At 51.8% G+C, this 24,048-nt stretch overlaps 1 protein-coding gene across 4 annotated transcripts in view; it reads right to left on the bottom strand.

The window, feature by feature from the left end:
* rap1gds1 (RAP1, GTP-GDP dissociation stimulator 1) overlaps positions 1 to 24,048 on the bottom strand; it is a 65,272-nt gene that overhangs the window by 23,622 nt on the left and 17,602 nt on the right. For 3 of the 4 annotated variants that reach the window (XM_039759823.1, XM_039759825.1, XM_039759826.1), the window contains exons 2-3: positions 5,795 to 5,905; positions 2,925 to 3,047 (exon numbers count right to left, since the gene is read on the bottom strand). In XM_039759823.1, coding sequence (XP_039615757.1) covers positions 2,925 to 3,047; positions 5,795 to 5,905 — 234 coding nt within the window. The remainder of the gene's footprint in view (positions 1 to 2,924; positions 3,048 to 5,794; positions 5,906 to 24,048) is intronic. The other variant, XM_039759824.1, reaches the window with a different exon arrangement.

The following is a 24,048-nucleotide window of genomic DNA, read 5'->3' as shown; positions in this document are numbered from 1 at the left end:
ACAAAGCAGTTGGATGACGACTACAAGCACTGCCACCCTGTCTTCATGCCATCTGCAGTGCATAAGCTGGCAGGGACGACTTGGACGTCTGCTTATTTGCTTTCCCAATTAACAAATGACCTTTCGATGAAAACGTCTGTCATGTTTGTTTCCGAGTTTTCTCACCCACGGCTCCATCACCCATCGTCAGACGAGTTCAGTAACAGGAAACGGTGCTTGGCACTTGAAGCGCTCCTCCTGTGAGCGAAGGCTTTAGCAAGGACTGGGAGAAATGAAGCGCGCCAACACGCGATAAAATATCCACAAAGCTCAGCCACCCGCTAACACGGCGACCGACGGGTATATACAGCGCGAGCGTGATATAGCGCCCTGCAGCTTCGGTCAGACTACAACCTTCATACTGACAGACCCGACCCCTCCATCTGCAGCTCACAGGCAGACCCCCGGGCTCAGTCCCCCTTAGCAGCAGCCCCCCTCACTTATGGCACATCGCCAAGTTGGCCGACGACACTTCAGACACAGGAGGCAGCCGACAGAAGGAAGGTGGCAGACCCAATGTCATGGCACAAGGACAGCAGCTTTGCGCGCCTTAACATCACGAAAGCAAAGGAGGCGATTGAGGACGTCAGTGGGCACCTCACCGGGGCACACAACACTGCCCCATGGCGACGCCTGGACTTCCCAGCAGGATTACACCCCGGGCACTTCGCAGATCACGACCGAGGGCGAGTGGTGAAGAGAAACGAGACACAAACAGAAAACGGGACGACAAAACTTCTTTAATTTCCAAACAAAAAGCAACCAGAAATTAAGATCAGTGCCACGTCATCAATTAAAATAAACACAGTCCTGCTGACCAACCAATCAATCAATCAATCATCGCCGATGCCACACCCATTCCTCCAATCAGGGAGCACAACATGACAATCCCTCACCCCAGAGCTCTGCACTCGGGTTGACCTCACCCAACGTGCACCTGACTACAGACACAGAAAAGAGCTTGGGCACTCGCGCCCACTCCCTGGTAAGGACACTGTCTACCCGGGCAGCTTCTACTCTTACGGCCTTTCTTCAATGCCAGCAGACTAAAAACCTCCAGCGTGAGAATCGGGCAGGCTGCCGTCTTCACCTGACCAGAGGTGTGTGTGAGCTGTGAAGGACCCCATGACTCCACGTGTGTCGGGCACACTCACCTGCACAGATGAAGGCTTACTGGAGCCCCCTTTGTACCCCTTCATCTGCCAAGGTAAGTGCCCGCTTTAACCGTTTACACAAACAAACCAATAAACAGTTTATCATTCAATCTGCACTAAATCCTGTAACGCGGCCCATCACACCGCCACCTCACCAGGCACAGCCTTGAAAGGATTCTCATCAACTGCATCACAATCTGCTGTGTCACCAATCACAGGCAATGACGAGGACTTCCCTCACGCCGCTGCAGGACAATAAACCCGAACACCTTCAAAGAGTCAGCCCACCCACAGTACTGGAGCAGACCTCCAGACTCAGCATTAGTCTCGCCTCCATTGGCACACCTGGTGAACCTGCCAGGGTCGGGTGCCAGCACTATGACTTCCTACCAGGCTGACGTACGCCAAGTGGGATTTTCACGCGTACTTGTTATTGTTGCTGCTCCCTGTTAGGATCTTCACCGCACAGTCGCCACTAGAGACTAACAATCTGTGTGTGTGTGTGTGTGTGTGTGTGTGTGTGCACAGTTGACAACGTGCGTTTAGTTTACAGGGTCCTTACTGTCCCATGTCATGAAGATGTCACTGTAGAACTACAGTACCTGACCTCAAAACGTCCGTCTTCTTTACCTGACAGAACCACCTTACCTTGAACCTGTGACGTCCCCGAGTCATTGCCCTCAGTTATTAATGGCACACCTGGCTGGCAGCCATATCGCCCTCTAGTGCTGGGCACCTTTCTGACTCTACTCTTGGTTTACAGGGCGACTGTCCGAGTGGCACCTACCACCCCCAATGCGGCGATTCTCTGATCTGTCGGTCATCAAGGAGTGGCTCTCAAGGTCATTAAGTCCAGCAAAAGCGGGTTGTGAGTAAAAAAAAAAGTGTTTAAGGAACATTACTCCTAAAATAAATAAATAAATAAATAAAATGACAACTAAAGTCAAAGAGTGACATTCTGAACGCTGCGGTGCAGTCCAACAGGACATTCCTCTTTGTAAGATGGCCTTTACTGGGCCTGGCTAAGGACTCCCAACACACCTTCTGTCCAGAGAGCAAGACAGCCTGGCAGGGCCGTCATGTGACCAGTTTAAAACAGATCTGTCCTCACCGCTGCCCCCTAGTGCTTTAGCTTAAAAATTGAATCAGAACACCCAGAAGTGTCTGACTAGCCTCTAAGTTTCTAATGTGCTTTGCCAACGTGAGAGCACGCTGGCATCACCTGCCACACAGAAGACAGACTAACCGCTGGGCAGGTGTCTGCTTCAGTCTGCCCTCGCTCTCATCAGGACACCGAGGGGCTTCCGTTGGCCTTCTGCTGTTCCTACAGTTCCTTTACAGGGTGTGGACCTGAGCTGTCATTTAAGATACCTGTGGGCAGCGGGGTCTCCTGGGATTCTTTTCACTCTCCTTGTCCCGTTAGCGGCTGACCTGTTTATGTCCCACTTTTGTCTCACAGCTTGTGTCATGACAGAGAAAGGAAGGAAAAGCCTGGCAGCTCCTCCTCTGCCATACCTCAGGAAGGCTGGGCAACCCGTCTACCTCCTGGATGGCTTGTTTTAGGGTTCACTGTGCACATACAACCTGTGAAACTTTCATTATTAGCCAAAGCTTTGAGACTGGTATGGCCGCTGGCAGCCCACGCCAAGAAAAAGACTGGGAACCCAAGAATGTGGTGGCACTAAACGGTAAGGAGGGGCAGGAAGAGAATCCAGCTGCAGCTAAACTTACCATTTTTGGCTATTTCTGCTATGATGTTAGCTACCTTTGGTGCACAGGAGGATTGTGGGGCTAGCAGGTCCAGAAACACCTTCAGAATGCCACTCTCCTGGATCTTCTCACTTGCCTCTGCATCTGTTAGAAAGCAACAAGAAAAAAAAAATAAAAGAAGGAGTGAAGGTACAGCTGCCCAGAAACTCTCGACAATTCAGTCTGCTTAGAATTCACAAAATGGACACAAACACCGTTGAATGTGTTTAAAGACGGTGATCACGTGTTCAGTATGGCTGGCATCGTGACGGGGATGGAGAAGATCAGAAACCTTTAGGGAGGAGTCCCCTTCAGTCCTGCTGACCGCCACCAACTGGGCATTCAGTGCTGGTCTACTCCAGTCCAGCCAGTCCAGCTCTGTCCAGTTGCCCTCGTTTGCTGTGCCATGACACCCTGTAGCACTTTCACATGCGTCACTTTATCTATCTTGAGGTGCAGACACACGAGATTTGATTTCTGAGGTTTATTTCACGTTTACCAAAGTTGTCTTTGTTCCTGCCGTATTTTTCCTTATTTAAACCATGCCACCTTGAATCATGTCACACGACCCCGATCGTCTGCTAGTGGTGTCACGGGAAGTGATGATGAAGATATGGTGGCGATCGCACACACACCATCCCTCGGGAGATCTTCAACGTGGCGGATCAGGTGCTACACTGGTGCCCAGGCTCTTCAGGCAGTCAGGTGGCAGTCCACCATTCACGGCCACTCAAGTCAACTCTAAGCCGCGAGCGGACCTCTACTGAATTGAGTGTCACCTCTGTGTTCAGACTTCACTTTAAATTGGGCTTCTTCAGAGCGCACAGCCATGATGCCAACGTCTCCAGCTAGTTCTTTTATGGCTAACAGCCGGAGCACAGGCAGAATACGTCACACAGCCTTGGGGTTCAAAGCCCACTCTCATACCCACAAGGCCTCACTGCAGGACCACCAGGTTCAGCGCACCACTTGACTGCAAACCTTAACCTGCTGGCGACTGAAGCGGCGAGATTTGTAATCGCGATCAGCGCCGCAAAGTCATCAAGCAGGCTGGCAGCCTCTCCCGTCGGCCACGTCCACCGGGCACTACAGAGATCTCCTGCCAGGCAAAATCAAAATAACAAAATAAATGAAAGGCAGAGAGAAGCGGGCCAAATCACGGGGCCTGATTGAATCCCAGGCTCATTTCTTTCGGGCTGCCTGGCCCTTCTGAATTAATTACATCCTGCTTAATGTGCTCGTTAAGATGCAATGAGAGGCCGCCAGCCAGCTGACAGGCAGCCATGAAATACGGTACCACGAGTGGCGCGGCGGTGGGGGTCCTCGGCTCCTCCGGTCGTAATTTAGGACCTTCAGAGGCAGGCCAGGGAGCTCAGTGAAGTGGGGAAGGCCGCAGCCAGCCGTTACAAAAGGGCCCAACCAGACTGAAATCCGAGTCTTAACTCTCACACCGGACCCCCAGACCTCCACCACAGACACAGCTGATCCCACCAGACACTGGCCTTATCATCACTGGCGCATATCCCGAGCTGAGAATGGCCAGCAAGCTGTGCGTTCTGGGCACACAATCACCACACTGAGAGACGGGGAGTGGAAGGGGGGGCACAGTCACTGGGCGGCCATGCCACTCCACTCCACTCCACCCTGTAAAAGTGTCCAGCCATGTGGAGTCTGGGATTAGGAGGCTTAACGACGGGCACTGCGGGTGGCACGCGAGTTTAAGGACCCGCCAGACTGTCTGAAAATAGAATGTCGAGGTATTAGAAAAACATCTTTCTTGAAGGGTAAAGAGAAGGACCGTTACACTCGTGTCTTTGTTCGTCTTTTCTATGATCAGCCTCTCAGAAGTTTGAATGATCAGCTTGTGTCGTCACCAGTAAAACGGAGAGCCTCCTGCTTTTCAAACACCATGGAGTTTTTACAACCTCACACCTACACTTCAGGAACAAAACGGATCGCAGACCAACAAGTCTTACTTGGGCATCACGCGGATCGCAGACCAACAAGTCTTACTTGGGCATCACGCGGATCGCAGACCAACAAGTCTTACTTGGGCATCACGCGAAATTAAAAAATCAACTAGAAAAACAGACGAATGAAAACAACGTGCCGCCTGATCTGAGAGAGGAAGACCCGCCGGGCCGGGCCAGGCCACTAGAAAGCCTCCAACACTGAAGGTCTTCTCTGAAATTTGAAGCTTAGCAACAAAACTGCAGCTCAAGTCAGGCGACAAAGAGACTGGGGTCATCAGCTGAGCCCCACAGGGGTCTGCCCTCGGACCCTCACTTATATTATTACACAGATGGTGGCATAGCTGGTAAACTTGTGAAATTCACAGAAGACGCTAACAGTGAAGGGGCAGCAGATGCTGAGGACGCAGCAAAGGCAACTCAAGCAGGCCTGGACGATCTGGGCGAAGACGTAGTGTAGTGTGGGCAAAAGGAGCGCCAATTAGAAAAGCTAGATGGGAGATACGGCCTCCGATACGGACCACAGGGTTCAGAGTGATGCTGACAACATTCTCGACGTGCAAGTAAAACACGCAGAAATGATTAAAAAGGCAAATCAAATCAAATGTCACGTAATATTGTGAGTGTGCGGTTATACTGCATTGGCTAGAAATCCAGGGAGGTTACACTCAGACTACACGATGCCAGCACTGAACACAACACGCACGTGTCGAGCCTCTGGGCATGCGGGCGCCTCCTCTACCCCACAAGACCCCACTTTATCCACACTGTGGAGCCAAAGGGTTGGATTTTTCCCAACCGCCGTCGTCCTACTTGCTGGTGGTGGTGGTGGTGACGGCGGCCATTGTTACCGCGGTGTCCCTGCTGACAAACGCGACTTACTGCTGTGAGCCAAGGCCTTGAGCAAGCCGTCGAGGTCCCGCTCCAGATTGTCCACGCCGCCCTCCGCAGCGGTCAGCTTCAGCTTCTGCAGGGTCTCGCACAAGGAATCTGCTTGAGAGACAAAAAAACAAAAACACAAAGAAGAAAACCAGTAAATCACACCACACTGAATACAGGGAAGGAACTTCAATGAAGCAACCTTAATGGTCCTGCAGGTCACTGAGTCTGAAAAAGCGACCTGAACAGGCACTCAACTGGGGAACCGCACGGCTGGCATGTTTAGAAGGCCTATGGTGGGCACCTTGAGGGGCGTTTCTCATCCTATCATCAACAGTCAAGTAAGGGAGGCTTGAAAATGAAAAGAACGGCTGCTCAACGAAGCCAAATCGACCGCCACGCACACCGGACCCCCGGCGGACGACGAATGAAACAAGTGCAGTAAGGAATGAGAGCGATCAGCGGGTAAAACATTTGGAACGTTAGTGAAATAAAACGCAGAGTCACCCGTACGCCTTAGCGGAAAGCTGTAGCGTGCATTACACACGTGCGTCGAGAGAGCCTCTACTGTACTTCTGTTCATTAACACACACACACGCACGCACACACGCAGAGTATTCAGACTTTCTACACAGCCGACTGTGTGGCGGGCGCATTTCACTCAGTAACCCCAATGACAAAGTGAAGACAAAACACCAACAAAGAAAACAAAGACGCTCAACGCAGAGCAGTTACGGTGACGAACGCCGACGCGTCTTTGAAACGACAACGAAGGCGGATGAATCGGCTCAATGGGCCCACAAAGAAAACCACTCGCCAGTAAGGCCTGAAGGCAAAACTGGCAGCCGTGGGACGCGAGCGAATGAAATGAGGGGCTCTTAAGGGCCGGCAGCACCCACCCGTCTAATCTTCAAAGGGGGAGTCCACCGCGGAGTAGCAAGAACGTTAATTCAAGGAGTGAACCCCAAAAAGAACGAGGAGCCGTTCCTCCGCGATGTCAGGCGCTTGATGGTTACGATAAAATCGGGACGTGGCGGACATCAGTTTGCTTGTTCTCTTAACTTTGGTGGCATCATAGCCATTGGCAGCCCCGAGGCCGAGACTCCTTCTATAGCGGACTCCGTTACGGCCGCGTTTTCCGTTGTTCTTTGCGTTTCCGGGGTGTTTTTGGAAGTCCATTCTTCTACTGACGGGATTTTGGTTGAAGGCCTTTGTGTTCTGATTTATTAAAGGCGCTGCCATTGGAGGGCAGTCGTACCAAAGGCCGCTATGGCGAGCTCACCCAGATCGGTGGTCCAGGAGCACTCGGTGAACACGGGGCTGGAGTCTGAGCGGGCCTCTGCTGGCCTATTGGGCCCCGATGACCAACTGGCTGGACTCTCTGCTTGTTTGGCACAAAGTGTTGATGCCATCTTATCTTCTGGTGCATCTTCCTTCATAAAGGGTGGGCGGCGTCTCTCCCCCGGGTCAATGTACCCGAGCTTCTCCTGGTCGTCCCCAGTGTCACCTCCTCCTGTTCTTCCAGCCCCTTCCGCTGTACGCTCACCGACTGCCTGGTGGTCCGGTCATTTAGGTCCGCTCTGCTCACCCGTTTTATACCCCACTTTCCGTGGTTTTGCCGTCTTACTGCGTCACATTCCCAGAAGTGCTCAGTTGTGTTTGTGTCGTTTCGTCTCCAACTTCATTTCATTCTGTAAAGTGCTATAGAAATAAAAATCGTAAGAGCAAACCCTCAAACTGGAGCCAAGGGTCTGGAAGGCAGAGAATCAAACACAAAGCGGCAGACGGGAGACCAAGCAGCTGAGCTGGCGGCTGCACAATCCTTCAAATTGGCGATTTCTCCGATTGTTTCAAGGACGAGATGACGAAGTTCGCTTTTGACCCGAGTATTCGGCTGTGCGGGGGGCTCGGAGACGATAGAGACGCTATGAAACAAGGACTCCCCTTGCCCGAGGTCCTCTCCCCGCTCGGCGTGACACAGGAAGCTTCGGAATTTAGCAATTTTAACTTTGTATGCAACCAATCATCACATGAGCTGCGGCCCCCCAGAGGTCTTTATAAAGTCCGCCCCATCCCCTTGGCCTCTAAACTTGACAAACAAGATGGATAACCAAATACGTTATTAAAGGACACAAAGAGAGTTCAATCAAACATACAGAAATGACGCAGCAAAGTAAATCAAAAAGACTAAAGTCGGGGATGAAACCCTGGCAACACCTCCATGGCGCTGCGTGCGTCGTGTTGTCCTCCTTGACCTGACTGGCATGAGTGGGAAACGCCCCCCCTTGGTGAAGGGCAAAGGGGCCGCGTGGAGAGACGCAACAGGAGAACAGACGCCCTGTGCCACTCGCCCCGAGCCATCCTAACCTGGCAGTCACTTTCACCGATGAGGGCGACTCGCATTCGCGGTCTTTTCTCGAAGTTTAGCTGCTAGCAAGCGACGCTCAAGCAGATGCCAACAGCACAGACAAGTTGTTGTGCCAGAGAGAACACCGCGGCGCAGGCACTGACATGTAAGTCGCTTTGGATAAACGTGCCCACTACATGAATCCAAGTTAAGTGCTGGGTACACACTTGAGGGTCTATGCCAGTGCGGAGGCTGCTGGTTTCCAAGTCAGTTGGCCATTTTATTCTGCATTTACCGCAATGGACTGGCACCCTGTCCAGAGGACTGTTCCTGCCTTGCGCCCCATGCTAGCTGGCATAGGCCCAAGCAGGAATAAGTGGGTTAGATAATAACGGAGTGCTCCGCATTAAGAAGAGAGCAGCAGGGGGGATTTACATTCATGAGATCATTCTGCAGTTTTCATCCTTAACTGTGTGACAATTCATCATAGAATCCAGCAGACACAGGGTTAAACAATACAAGACAATGCAAGGCTGGCACCCCTTCAGTGTCCCAAGGAGATAACGACTTAAAATGACCGGAACACCTGGGAAAGTAGAACGAAAATCACGAGGACACTAAACGGCCTCCACTCACACGCAGCACATGCTGGCCACACTCCTGAAGAGCTTAGCAAACACACAAGTTTCTGGGGTCGAGACTGTCCTCGTTCGGTGTCACCTGCTCCAAATGTCACAATCTCCACGAGAAGACTGGCCACACTGAGGGTTCAGAAACAGGAAGCGGACCAACACGGTTACAAAAGAAGAAGCAGCAGCAGCAGAGAAACACGGGCCAAAACTCAACGACAGAAGGCGTGGTGCCCACTTGCACCCTCTGCCCTCCTCCTTGAAATCTCCTGAGGTGCTCCTGTTTCTTTGGCAACCAGACTGCTGCCACTCAAGCATCAAACCCCACCCCATATGCTGTTACTCTGGGGTCTGGCCCCACCTCACCCTGCCTGCTGCCACTCAAACCTCCAGTCCCTCCCAGCCTGTCGTCACTCAAACATGTAGCCCCGCCCCATTTGTGGTTACTCTGGGGTCTGCCCCCACCCACCCTGCTGCCATTCAGAACCTCCAATTGCTTCACAGCCTGCTGCTGTCAGTGAGGTATTTAGCTCCGCCCCTCAGGCTGTCACTCAATTAGACTGTACCTGCTCCAGCCAGCCTGCTGTCACTCAAAGACGCAGCCCCGCCCCACATGCCACACCGGACCTGTAGAGAGGTTTCCAGCACCGGTCGCAGTAAGAGCCAGTGAGTGATGTCGCACTTTATTCAGAGCAGGTTTTTAACATTTACAGTTTTTATTCTTCAGGTGCTTCATGGTGTTAAGTTAGGGGTGCAGACCCCTCCCTGACCCTTGCATTATGCGCCTTGGCTGCACCGTTCAGGGGTCCTACACTGCTGTTCAGAGCCACCCCGGCCCCCGGCTAACAGGTTCTGGTCAAACGTTGTCAAGCACAGAAGATCGACTCAACATCAAAAGTGAAAACTCGTCGTCAAGACAACAGTTGGCACAAGGGACACGTGGCAGCACCGAGCACAAAGAGCGCGCACGACGTGCCAACGACTTTGGAAGGTCTGAATAAAAAGCACCTCTCAGGGCTCCGCTCGTCTAAGAGCCTCCCTACTGAACATCTTGGTTTTTCAAGACTGTGCCACACTGTGCCCTTTTGGTTTTTGCCCACGTTTTCCCAAATTCATTTTTTTTTCTAAGGTCTGCAGGTTATCCAAGGGAACGTATGGCAGCGTGACACGTGTGGCGTTGTGAAACCCCAAGTCTGGGATTCTTTAGGAGAAGCGTTTGGTCTCAACACTAATGTGTGCGGCCTTTTGAGTGCTCGTGGACGTTTACTCAAAGTGCGCTACGCGTCACAAGACCACAAATGTGCCTTTTCTCACACCAGTGCCACCTTCGTTACTCACAAGCTAACAAACGACCCAGTGGTGCTCCGAGTCTGGACCTGCGTCTCACCGAGCTCAAAGCGCTACTCATCCCAACAGACTCTGGTCGGGTCAAGGGCTCACCTGGAGGACAGTAAGAGGGTCCAAATAAACCGAGAGAGAAGCCCCGGATGGGGGAGTTGGGGAGCGTTTGAGGTACTCGGAGGTCAGCGAGTGGAGAAGCCCCCTTAGCGGATGGTCCAGAATGAGGACCTGCACAGAAAGGCAGCAGGCTTCTTCTCGTGCTTTCCCTGTGCTCATCCCTCTCTCGAGTTACGAATTTAACAACCACATTAGCTGGAGCTCCACTCTGAGTGAGGAAGCGGCTTGTCAGGATAATAAGCCAGCTGGACCACCAGAAAGAGACCCTCCAGAAAGACTGGATGACCTTTTTTTCCTATTTTGCAGCCCTTCTATTGTTGTAACTCCAGGCACACCAAAGCATAAAAAGGGGAGCAGGCCTCACAAACCAGGAGAGGCCTCACCACAGGTAGCCTGACCCCAAGCTCAAAAGGAGGGAAACCACGAGGCCTCTGGTGCAAAAGGACAAAGTTGTGTCAGAAAACGTCAAGACTTTATTTAAAGAAAAAGGAAAACCAAAAAGGTAAGGAAGGCAAAAGACGCAACAAAAGAATTTGGCAAAGCGACCGTGAGCAGGGAATGAGGGAGCTGGGGGTCTTCTTTGTCACTCAAGACGTTAAAAGTATTCCAGACGGTCGGAGTGCAAGTTCTTTTCAGTTTGTGTCTCGTTTGACTTCTGTAAGAGCAGCTTACTCAGGTCACACAACTCAGCAAGTGTTAGCAGAGAGGGGGCCGCCTGCCCAGGACAGACTTGCTAAGAAGAAACTGGAAACAAAGTGAAAAACCCGCACCCACCCACAACACTGCAGCATTCTTAGATCTTTGGTCAAGGCTTCTCCCATCTCCGGTCATTCAAGGGGGTCTTCACATTGTGACGTGGCGGCTCGGACTCTCCACAGTTTAAGGAGCCGAAGGTACGCGCTGTGGAAAGAGCCAACGTGAGGCGCGTCAGCTGCCACATCAGTCAGGTTGTATGGCGCGACTGTCACTGGCATTTCCTCGGCTGCTGCCTTTGGCATATTAAGTAAGATTTGGGTCAACCAGAACACAGGGGCCAAAAGCCAGAGAAATCGAGAACACAAACGTAATCAGCAGCCGCAGGTTCTGCTTTCGTACAACTGATGCTGCGAGGAGACGGGGCGGATAACACAGAAGACTATTGAAATAAAGCCAGCACCACAAAACATTTCACACCACAAAAACAAAAATCAGAACAGGACGGGGAGACGACGACAGAAGTACAGCATCCCAAAAAACAGAACTTCTAACACTTGGATTATAGCAAATGTCAGGGAGCCTGCACTGGTAAAGCACGTCGCCGCACCCACCACACAACAAAACACCTCAGGATTCTGGGCGGCCACCCCCGGACAGACACGCGGCGCAGTCCCACCCTCTATCAGCCACAGCCAGCTGTCACGTGGGCGTCCACATGGCCTGGTCCAGCCACTCGGCAACGAGGGTCCTGTGAGCCAGATCGGCCCCGGGTAGTGGCGCCACGTGGCCGTAGTGCTCACAATGCAGGTCATGAGCAACACAAAGTCACACCAGCGGGACCCAAGGACCCTCTGAAGGGGCACACACATGAAGGAGTCCAGTCTTCACCTCAGGTCACAAGATGGCGTCCATGTCTCACAAACAGGGAGCAGCAGGACTCTAAAGACTTGCACCTTCGTCCTTTTGCAGATATCAGGACCACCAAACACCCCCTGCAGTGACCCCCCCGTGCTCTCCCAATCCATCTACTGACTTCATATGAAGAGTCACCAGAGACATGACGAGGTCGACACTCAGACAGGCACACGGATGATGGCCGTGTGCCAAGAGGTCCTTAAAGGCCCGGATCTTTGGTTTTTATCAGGACCCTCAGAGTCTCCTTTGACTCCGTGAAGATCACAGCATCGTCACCAAAGTCAAGATCAATGAATCGCTCTTCACCAGCAGAGGACCCCACGACCCCCAAAACGCCCACTTCATGCCAGCACTGAACAGAGGAGGAGCACAACAGACCCCTGACGGACCCCAGAATCAACTGGGAAGCATGCAGAGGGTCCGCCTCCACTCTGCACAGCACTCAGAGTGCCAGCGTCCAGGCCGGCCGAGATATCCAGCAACCTCGAGGGGACCCCACCAAGTCTCAGGAGGTCCCACCAGGCGGCTCGATCAAAAAGGGCCAATAAACCAACTTATCTCCGCACTTCCCAATGGAGAGCTCTGTGAGTCGAGGCTTCAACTGCCAACCTGGGCATCCCTGGCACGCTAGAGTGGGCAATAAGCTGCCCCACTGCAAAGCTCTAATTTCAAACGAGGAGGTGCCACCCAGACAGTAAAAAGCTGCTCTGTACTTGGAGTTCAGGTGGCCGCACTTCACACACAGACGCCTGCGACTCAAATCACCGGGCTGCCCTACTTACACATCAAAGACCCCAAGGATGGCGTGCCATTTTGCATTCTTTTCTTTGGGAAAATGAAAGGGGGTCTTCCTCCAAGGACAATGTGGAACTGCTGCTGAATCTACGTGAGCCACTCACGCCAGCGTTGGGTGAACTCCAGGGGGCTCCAGGAGGGACCTGATGACAAGGGTAGGTGGGCCCGCGCCAGTCTGGGGCAGGAGGGTCTGGTGCTCTAACCAGTCTAAGGTTTCATAAGCTCTCCGGTGCCAATAAAGAGTTAAAGGAAGAGACCTGAAAACGGAGCAGACGTGAAACAAGCAGGGGTACAAAACACTGCAGGCACCAAGGTAAGAAGGGCACACTGGGTGTGAAAGTGGATGGCGTGCCATCGGCCACAAGGGGCAGATCAGCACGAGAATCTGAACGGGCAAAAGTCCCCTCGTCAAAATGGCAGAAGTCTGACTGCTACGTGCTACCATCTTACAAAGTGTCACATTAATGACGTCAACAGGACCACCAAATACGGGCGCCCACAATGAAAACCAAATGGCACTGCAGTCACTTTCAAAACGATTAACCCTTTAAATTACTAAATGGCGATATTGACGTCAGCCCCAGGACTGAACCTATGAACTGCAGAATGGACACCAGCGAGGGATCACTCAGGGTGGGCACCGCCACTGCAAGAATGGCAGATGTGCGACACAAACTCACAATGTCTGGACTACAAGCCAGCGCCAGTGACAGATCTGGACACTTTGCCACCCGTGACACGGCTTTGTTAACTGCTGGACCCCCACATCTCCTCTAAGGTGGACAGACAGCGGCATTCTGCGGACCTCAGCCTCAAGTTTGTGGAGCGATGCAGCCTGACATTTGACCTTCTGGTTTCTCCCCCCCCGCCCCCAGCAGGTCCCAGTCCTCTGTGGACATCTCAGCGAGTTTTTAAATTCATCGGGTTCGCTCCACAAACCGGACCACCAACATCAATTATCCATCCAGGCTGGAGCCCACCCTACCGGCCCAGAAAAGGGACGAGCTGGCAAGTCGTAAGTCAGAGGACGGGTCAAAGGTCAAACGAGGCCTGTCACGACACCTTCAAGTAAATCGAATACGTAACCAAAAATGGGAGCAAGGACTCCAAAAAATAAAGAAAAATAAAAGAAATATTCGTTTAACAGCAGAAAGGGACTACAAGCCAAGCTTGGACACCCCAAAAATGTCCAGGGTGACTTACAGATTGTCACTAAAGTGACATCCTAAAGGACTGCAGCCCAGGGAATTCGGGAAAGGATCGCTATGGAGACAGCCGAAACCTGGGAATACCTGGGGATTGGGGGTCTGGGCTGACCTGCTGCTGCTGCCACCACCACGGCACCCACCAGGGTAGTCCGGGTGGGATGAGATTTGATCAACGACAGACGCCACTGAAATTGCCACCCCCCAAAATCTCAGTGGTCCGGGGCATCCTTCCAGTTGAGCCCTCTCTCAAGACCACCACCTCCCCTCCCCTCCACTATCATGCCAGCTCATGCAGAGGAGAACACGCTAAGTGGACCAGCAGGGTCCTGTGGGCAGCACTGCTGCCCCCGCAGTGGTCCTCACGCGCTCAGTCAGGTTTTCTGCCAGGCTGCCTTGGCAGCACGACGCGAGCCCGTACACTGACCTACTTTTCCACGGTAGGTATAAAAGGCATCAGCAATCCGCCGAGGACAGAAATGTGCAAATGCATCAGACCTGCGAGATGAAGGAGAACCGCGGAATACGTGATGTATGGGAGGGGCTGCGGTGGGCTTGGGGGGGCGTGTGGAGATCACGCAGAAAATCAAGATGAGCTTCAAATAACGGACTACTCATTCAGCACCACGGAATCCCCCCCAAGTCACAGCCCTCGGCACCAGGGTCTCCTAACGGTGGTCCCCCAAGGGAGCGGCTTCACCCACCAGGGCTCATGTTACCAAATGTAAGTCACTTTGGACAGAAGCTGAGCCATCGAGGCCACACGCTTGTCAGTCCGCGTCACCTCACCTCCACAAAATGACATTTAAATGTACGGAGGGTCCGGCTTCTAGAAGACTCCTTCAGCAAAGGCTTCTGCCAAACAAAACGACAACCAGGCCCCCTTGGCTCCCGCACACTCGCCCGTCCTGCTGCTCGTTTCCTGGCACCGAACACCAAAATGAGGGCGAATTTGGGAAGAGGGCGCGGTGCCCAAGGAGGTACGCGAGACTGGAGCTGTGCTTGTGGCTGGAAGGCCTGACATGGACGGTGAGCCAGCCCAGAACACAAGTGTGGAAACAGCAACAGGCGAGACGGGCACTGCCCAGCCAGAGCGCTCCAGTGCCGCCCACACACACACACACACACACACACTCCTTAATGTAAACGTACCTGCACTTGCCAGTTTGAATCATTTTTACAGCTGTTCGTACTATTAAAGGAGACACGTATATATTTCGATTTATGGATCTTTCTCTTTTTCTACAGATGCGTATCCTCGAGACTATCGTTATAAATATCAATGACATTGTTAATTACGCAGCACTTTGTTCCTCACCATAACGTTTACCGAATGACACACAGAAACAAATAATAAGCGCCGCCCAAATCTTTAAGAGAACGTTCCAGAATATTCTTTTGCCCCGCAGACACAGGACTAAGACGCTTAACCCGTTTAGAAGTAAAAGACATCTTGCTGGGAAGTGAACAAAGGCCATTGGTGTTAACTAAGCAGCACTTTCAAATTCCGCTTCGTCGTCTCTTCTTTTTCCAATAATTCAAACTCCGACGGCGTCCGCTCTAATCGAGGGACACAATAAACCGGTCGGTTTTCATTATCTTGCCGTCTGTTGAGCTGCACACGACGACTTCTGCGATCCTTTTTCCTCAGGTTCTTACTCCACTTTCTTTAACACAAAGGCTAATATTCCAGTCTTGTAACGTAAGCCTCGACGTGTGGAACGTCTCACGTAAAGGAGCAGCGCAACTGAATTACCGTAAAGTCCAAAAAAGGAGAGGATGAACGGTCAGCCAACTGACCAATCAAGTGTTTTTCATGAAAATCATCCGATTTAGATTGGTGGCCGATCAACTGGGGTTGGAATCGAGCCATTGGGAGGACTGGTGAGAGACGACTGGTCAGAGACGTCTGCTTGAGCATCACAACGGAGGAGGCTCATGGCGATGGCACTACTGGCATTTTGTACAATGTGGACAGCCAATCAGCAGCTCTAATCAGGGTGAGCGGACAAACGTGGCGAGTCGGCAGTCTGAGACGTCGTGCCCCTGGCATTACTGTGACAAGAGAATAAATGAACTCGTGTGGCTAAACGTAGCGAGGGGCAGAAAGACGTCAAAGCCGGAAAAGTCAGAGAGACCAAGCAAACAAGACACGAGGGTCACCCGGAAAGTCCAAAGTCAAGGACACGAAGGGCCCAGCACTTGGCCTGCTAACTCAGAAACGAGGCAACGGCAACGTCTGCTTGATACTGAAACGCACCAAGGGCGCCGTACTTCTACCACCCGTCACGTAAGGAGCACGACGATGATGTCCCCCGTGTCGCATAAGCAAAGAACGGGAATAACAAAAACAAAATGAAACTCGGACAACCCGAAATCTCCAGAAAGGAATTCTCTTTAATAAAAAAAAAATAAACAACAACTAAAGGGGTGCAAACGGGCAGGTCAGACCCCCAAAGCAAAGCTCGTCCCTCTGCGGTTATCTTATTAATTGGCATTGGGCTGGCATCTTGAGGTTGTAATGCCCACTCTGGCTGGCAATTGATGAGAAGTTCAGATAGAAGATAGCAGAGCCTCAGCCATTTATGAAGGAGCCCTAAACGTACCTGGAAGCGGGTGCAGCGACCAGAGGACTGGGGTTACTCACACAAGGGAGAGCCTTACGACCCGCGGAGACGTCGAAAGTCGATGAACTCTCCTCAAGCGTCTGATCATTTCGCACAGCAGCTGTGAATGGTGAGGAGACCACTTATCGTTTGCTTTTCATTTTCTACGAGGGTGGCCATTTTGTAGCGGCACCGAGTTGCTGTCCCGGACGTCACTGGCACGACGATTCACACGCTGCTCCTCATTGGCCAAGGTTCTTATTATAGCCTCGTGGTAAACGAGCTGAAGCTCCCGTTCGTCCGCGTTCCGATTTTTGTTTTTGCCCCCCAAGGATTCCGGAGACCGGACACTCGCATGACGGGTTCTTGAGGCTCCAAATAGGATTTTGACACCCATCCAGTATTCAACCCGCTGTATCCTAACTACAGGGTCACGGGGGTCTGCTGGAGCCAACACAGGAACAAACCCCGGGCAGGGCGCCAGCCCACCGCAGAGATTTTGAGATTTCTTTTTGGAATTTCCAGAGATCAAAAGATTCCGGACCGTTGTGTCCAGCGTTTTATTTTTTTAGTTACCGTTGTTAGAAACGCTTCACGCAGTGCTGGGGCTGTGGTGCCTCCTGCTAACAATTTGAGGAGATGAAAACTCACCTCCATAGCCGAGCTCTGGATTCAAACCCCTTTTTATTTTTTTAAAAGATACTTCTATTCTAACGCTTGCCAGTTTTAGCTCTGCAACTTTGGTCTCTCATTTTGGCGTTGATGCCCACCTTTTCCTCTTCCTGCCCTTGACTGCCGATTTATGTCGTCTTTTCCGGTTTTGCTCCTGACTTCTGTTCCTCCTGGCCAGCTAACTAATGGCGGCACACGGGGCTGAGGCTATTGGATGGCATATATCAGGCTGACACCTGAAGGCCTAAACTGCCAACATTACAACAAAACGAGGGAGCGGAGAGAAGGACGGAATTCACATAAAACGCGCCATCACAATCGAGACCCCTCGATATTACCAGGTGAAACTTCATCTCTCGCTCCTCGTGGTATGAAGCTCCCTAATGGAGTCTCAATGAAGTGCAGCTGGGAAAATGAAGCAGCACTGCTGGCAAGCTCTCCAGCGCTCTTGCCGTTTGGTAAACCAACGTCTCCCTTTCCTGTTGAGTTATGAAGCAGAGTTTAGAACGGCGGGTGCCACACAAATGTGGCATGACACCAGGACCAGCAGCTGGAACACTAAATAGGAGGCAGAACCAGGACAAAGGGTGGCGCTGGGAATCGACACAACACCTCATACCCTGTAGAATACCCAGAGTGGGCATCTGCAGGCCTGCCCGTCACCAGCCAGTATGCCAGCGCCACCCCAAATCCGTCATCAGCCCGCTGGCACCCACTTTCCTTCCCATGTCATTTTCTAACTCAATTACTTACTTACTTCCGATCAGGGTTGTGAGGGGAGGCTGGAGTGTACCCAGGTAGCAGAGGGGGTCTGGATGGGGTGGGCGCCAGTCCATCACAAGACCAAAACACGCACACACAAAGGCCAGTTTAGAGTCACCAGTTCAGCCAACCTGCATGTCTTTGGACAGGGAGAACAAGCAAACTCCACACAGGCACACGGACCCTGATGTGTGCCCGCCGTTAGGAGACTGGCGTGCTACACGGCGCTGCTCCAAATCGCATGCACGTCTTTACAGGATTACTGGGGCCTTACTGCCCTGGCTACGGAGCGGCACATGCTAATCAACACGTCGCCAGTCTCGGGCACCACGACCAGTCAGCAGCACTACCTGACCACCAAACACAAATGTCTTTTTAAAAGCTCCTACATGGCGCAGCACTTTTGATTATTAAAAGATGGAAAACGTTTACGGCTCCTATTTAGGGCCTGCCCCCCAACTCCATTAGGCTCAATGTAAAGAGGACAAGACACATACAGCAAGTGTGTGTGCATATTGGGACGATGATATGAAATCAGCAAACTAAGCAACATTCACAAAGATATAATATATGAAATAAGGAAGCAATGCCATAATCAGCAATTAATTGTACTAAACTAGCAGTCCCAGTCATGGCCTAGTGGTCTCGCACCCCTGTGACGTCACTCTCGACATGCTCAGTCCATGGGGTTCGTCTTGTGTGCTGATACAATGCACTGCGTTTGCACTCCAACAGGTGGCACACACAACAGACGAGTTTGACACACAGAAGTCCTGGACCTGACTGGCGCTCACACTGATGGGGGGCAGCCTGCCCGCTTTCTAGCTATTAAAGGGATGTGCTCTTACATTCCACAGTTTCTACCCGCTCAGATTAGTCCAATTAGCCCACCAGTGTTTAGGCCGGACGTCCCTCTGTCAGTCTTTTTGATTTCTGATATTTCTTTCTATTTGAATTTTCCGTTCGAGTTGAACCCTAAATACTGTAGCTCTAGCAGTTTGTCCGTTGCCCCATTGACTATCAGATTATCCTCAACAGCAGTGCGAATGTTTCTGGTGTGCCATCTGTTGGAATGAACAATACGAGGCACTCCGTTAGTTCACACAGGGAGCGCATTTCCCTCTTTATGTTTCCCTTACTGAGGTCTGCCATCGGTTTCTGTTGTCTCACAGGATTCTCAACTGCAGTGCCAAAGTCTGGGATACAAATCTTCTGGAATGAAATGTACATTTTTTTTATTACTACATGCATTACAAGACACAGATGGCACATCACAAACCTTAACACTGGACACACCCAGCAGTGCAAGTGCCACAGGGACACAAACTGGCAGCCCAGTTTTTGGTAAATCAGGGACGATTGGTTTATTGCGTCAATCTCGGCACAGACTTCCCTTCACGAGAGATTCAGAAGGACGGCACCACAGTGGTCCTCTCGTGTGGGTCTGTGATGCCACCGGAGCGAGATTTGTGTTCACGGTTGATGATAACTGGCATCCCAGTAAGCCGGACAGACAGAATTGATAGCCATCCACTGGTCAGAGAAGACCGTTAGGAGACCGGGGCTCAGTTAAGACACTGGACCTCAAACCCTGACGCTGTGTGGCACTGGGCACTGAGCACATCGCGTCACTTGTCACTCCAACCGGAAAAAGCAAAAGACACCGAAACGACTGCACCTCAGAACTGTAAGTCAAGTCACCTTGGATAAAGCGAAGAAACGACAGCAACACGAAATTCCCCTCATTTACATCCAAGATGCACCAGCGAGTATGGCACGGCAGGCGATGGAGACGAGGACTTCCTACAGCTGGCACTGCTGTTCCTGCTCTTTAAATCCCCCCCCCCACAAGTACTCCATGATGGCCGTCATCAGGCTGAAACGGAGAGAGCAGTAAGACGACGGCCGATTGGTCATTAGATGGGTCGTGCTTGAACAACTCTGGTGGGTACAGAAATCGAGCTTTTACCTCTTTCTCCGTTTACTTGAGTTCGGACCCCACTTGACAAAACTTCCACCAGACCACCAGAGACTCGAGCTCAGCTTCTTAAACTGCACGGTGTCTGAATTTGGGTGACAGACGCTTTGTGGGGTGCCTTGCGATTGGCAGCGATTCGCCAAGGGGGCAGATGGCAGTCGGTGGCAAGACAGAAAAAGGGCAAAATAGGAAAGGAAGAAACGCTCTGAGGGCTGAATATTTTTTCCAAAACACGAAGTTTTCTGAAAGCTAACTTTCTTTCTAGCATAGAGAGTCAAACTAAAACACAATGGACATCCGCCCTAAAAGAGTTACGAGCCACTGGAGTAGAGAATCCCTGAGGGCGTAAAGCAGCCCACATCACAGCACACTCGTGTCGTCGGTGCCCCCCATGCAGACCCCGGCCTTCAGTTTGTAAAGCGCTTTTGAAAAACGCACCAGTCGGGCCGCTCAGGTAACGTTTCTCCTGGTGGCCCCTCAATCTGCGCTCATCCATCTTAACATTTGCCGATGCCTCTTATGGGCAGCCACGGGACGCTGCTGCACTGGCACCCTAATAAATCACCAACCTTGAATGCCCAGAGGCAGCGTGGTGGGCGGACAAACAGCTGCCCCGACGATGTGGTAGGCCAAGTGCTGGGAAGGGCCGCATGAACCCTGGCATTCGAGCGGCAGCACCAACTCCTGGGACGTCGAGCTCTTAGAAATGCAGCGCCGCGCGATGAAGACACAAAATAAACTGGCGACACATTAGTACCACGCCACGCAGTAAGTGAAGTGAATTACTGCCTCATTATTCTAACGGCCGCCTGCTCACTGCAGCCCAGAGGCCCTCACAGCGCCAGCTACACGTTACAGTAATCACATGGGATATGCCACCATAAACCGATTGCACATTATTAATGACCTATTAAATTACGCAGTTCAAACGCATGACGTGCAGCACCGAGGCACCCCGCGCTTCTGTCGGTGGGCACACCACCTCTTTAGGTCACACTTAGGGATCTGCACGTGTGTGGACAGGTGGGGTTTGCTAGCGCTTGCTCCTGTAGCCACTGTGAGGGGCTGCTGATGGTAAGGGCAATACTAGGGCGGCACAGGCCCAGGTGAAGCCCCACAGGAGACACAGGGGAACATCCACACGGGAAACAACAGAATGCCTTTGCATGCCAGTTTGGGAAAGGCGGGAACATAACAAGAAGGTGGGCCACCAAGAAGACGCCAAGGCTCACTGACCCTCTACTCTGGCAGAAAGGAAAGCCACTAACTGCTACTAAAAGCCCACCAGACCTACTGACTGAGTGCCACCATCTGACAAACCGCAGGTCTTATGGCCTGGAGCTCCAAACATGGCACCAGGGCTGTGAGGCCTGCAAAACGTTTCACAAGCAGGCTTGGAGCTTCACACCGCTGCTCAGAAACAGCCTCAGCCCAGGCAGCCGGACCCCAACTCCTAACTGCAGGCTGCGGCCTTCTGGCTTTACATCCCAAAATGGAACCTCAGCAAAACAACTAAACAAATCTGAAAACGCCTCACAAGGGAAAGGATAAACGTAAACCTCTGGCCTGTCAAGATAATCCAAGATGAAGAGCGATTATAAATGGAGAGTCTACTGAATAAATCAAAAAAGGAACAACGGCAGCGAAAAAGGATCGGCTAAAATGACCTTCAAATGGCCAATCACGCCGTACTACTGACTGGCGTTGTAAGGAAGTCTCAAAAACCCAAAGACCACATCATGTGGGGATGTTCACGACGTTACAAGCTAGCGGCAGTGAAAACATCGAGGGCGTGAGCGTCAGTGGGCTTAGTGCCCTCAGAAGCAGGTCACCTGAACTCTTCTCGGACGTTACTTACAGCTCTGGTGCCGATCTTTAGAACAAAAAGGGGTCCTCAGGATAGCGACGGACGAGGAGAAAGAACTTCAACTCGAAAAATACCAAACTCGCACTCGCTCTTCTCCCGCTCAGACACAAAGCTTGGATTACAGCGAGGCCTAAAACCATGAAGAGCACGGGCATTCGGCAACGGCTAAATCGGTGAAGTCCGACGACGGCCAGTGGGCTTGGTGGCCGCTCACTGTAGTTAACTGCGATGCTCTTTGCATCAATCATTTTTATGTGCTCCATTAAAGTTTCACTGTTTCCTGGTGAATTGTGACGTTTCCTTAAAAAGTATTTGGTGTCCGGGGGTGCATTAATCCCCAAGTATGTGGCAGTTTAAGGGTTAAAGGCCTTGGCACCCCCCTACTGTATGTGTGGTACCCTCACGTGTTTCAATCTCTCTGGCCAGGTGGTGTGTCTTCTCCCATAAAGCCGCTCACCTCCTGTCTAATGATTAAGAAACGTTTCTGTAACATTTATTCACAGATTTTTTTTTTGTATTATTATTATTATTAATAATATTATTGGGTGGCACGGTGGAGCAATGGGTAGCGCTGCTGCCTTACAGTTAGGAGACCCATCTGAGTTCGCTTCCCGGGTCCTCCCTGTGTGGAGTTTACATGTTCTCCCCTCCCACAGTCCAAAGACATGCAGGTTAGGTGGATTGGCCCTAGTGTGTGCTTGGTGTGTGCTTGGTGTGTGTCCTGTGGTGGGTTGGCACCCTGCCCAGGATTGGTTCCTGCCTTGTGCCCTATGTTGACAGGGATTGGCTCCAGCAGACCCCCCGTGACCCTGTGTTCGGATTCAGTGGGTTGGAAAATGGATGGATGGATGATTATATTCCCCGAGTGGTGAACTGAATAACACCGAGTAACAGGTAGAGGTTAGGGTTAGGGGGGCAGTCATCTCCTCTACCCTATCCTAGGCCCCTAAAGTCCCACTCACTGCCCACCACTCTACTTGGTTGCTGTGCGTCTGTGGAAACTTCCTAATGTGTGTGTGTGTGTGTGTGTGTGTGTTGTCAAACCTGCGGGACCCTCAACACGTTTACCTGTTGTGTTCTGTTAAGGTAACAATGGACCCCCGTTACTGGAAGTGAAGACATGAAAACGCTTCCGGACTGGCGGCCTTTGAAGGCAACTCGGGTTGGGCCGGCCTTGTTAGCGTTCAATGGCTCGGCGGGCATCGTTCTTTACGTTGGTCGCCGAGACGCTCCATTTGATCTTCTTTTGTGTAAATATAATCAGGCACTGAACTTTGAACCCCTAAAGTAAAGAACGGTGTTGTCATCATCGCCACCGCTGTGCCACCAATGCCAAACTGACCAATCAGATTGCTTGTAGGGACTTGACGACACACAACACACACACAGGGTGCCCCCTTTCTGCCTGGGTCAGATACCAATGATAACCCACTACTCAACATTTTCCCAGGAAACCCCAGTCTGATTGCTGGCTTTGAATCTTTTTGTAATTTTAACTCCATTTTAAAAACGTACGCCGCACTCCACAAAAGGACAAAGTGTTTCAACGTAGCCATCTCCTCGAAGAGAAAGGACCGTCGTCGAGGCCACACCTGGTCGATGTCACCCAAAGCCTTGACGTCCGCACTCACTCTCGCCAGACTCCATCAAATCGACTCGATGCTTCAATCCGCCGGCGCTTTATGCAAAAATATGCAGTGCCGTCAAATCTCCGGAGGAGCCCCTCGCACTCCTCGGCACTTTTCTCCCAGCCTTTCCGAATGAAGTGACAGGAATACAAATCAATTCAACTCGGATGTAAACTGCATGAGCAGCAGCGAGCGTTCAGAAAATGGCTGTGAAAGGGAGAGAACTGCTGCTAGAACTGGGAGGCCTCGGACTTCTGAGAAATCAACACACAAAAAGCCAGAGAGACACGGAAGTCACCCGAGAGCGGCGGCGGCGGGGCGACATTTTGTGCAGGGGTGCGACTCGAGCGAGAGCCCGGCGTGCCACTGGCCGACTCCCCATGCAGCTCTCCACACTGGACAGACTGGTTGGCATTCCCTCTTCCCTTCATTAAAATGGCTCTCCCAATCGGAAGCCAGATTCCCCAAAAGGAGGCACACACACAGGCTCATTACGCCCTCACCATTCCTTACAGAATATAAATGTTAGGAATCTCACGCTGGTGTCCGACCTTCAGCCTCCCGCCAGTCTGTCACCTTCGAGCCGTGCCAACTTGTCACTGTGATGTGCTGGACGGACTTCAGTGGTGCAGCAGAACAGAGGAGGAGAGGAGGATGGGAGCCTGGGGATCGAAGACACACACGAGAGGCGAAAAGCCA

The sequence above is a fragment of the Polypterus senegalus genome, chromosome 7, assembly GCF_016835505.1.
Source record: "Polypterus senegalus isolate Bchr_013 chromosome 7, ASM1683550v1, whole genome shotgun sequence".
In the NCBI taxonomy this organism is placed as follows: domain Eukaryota; kingdom Metazoa; phylum Chordata; class Cladistia; order Polypteriformes; family Polypteridae; genus Polypterus; species Polypterus senegalus.
This window is presented reverse-complemented; position numbering and strand designations above follow the sequence as displayed.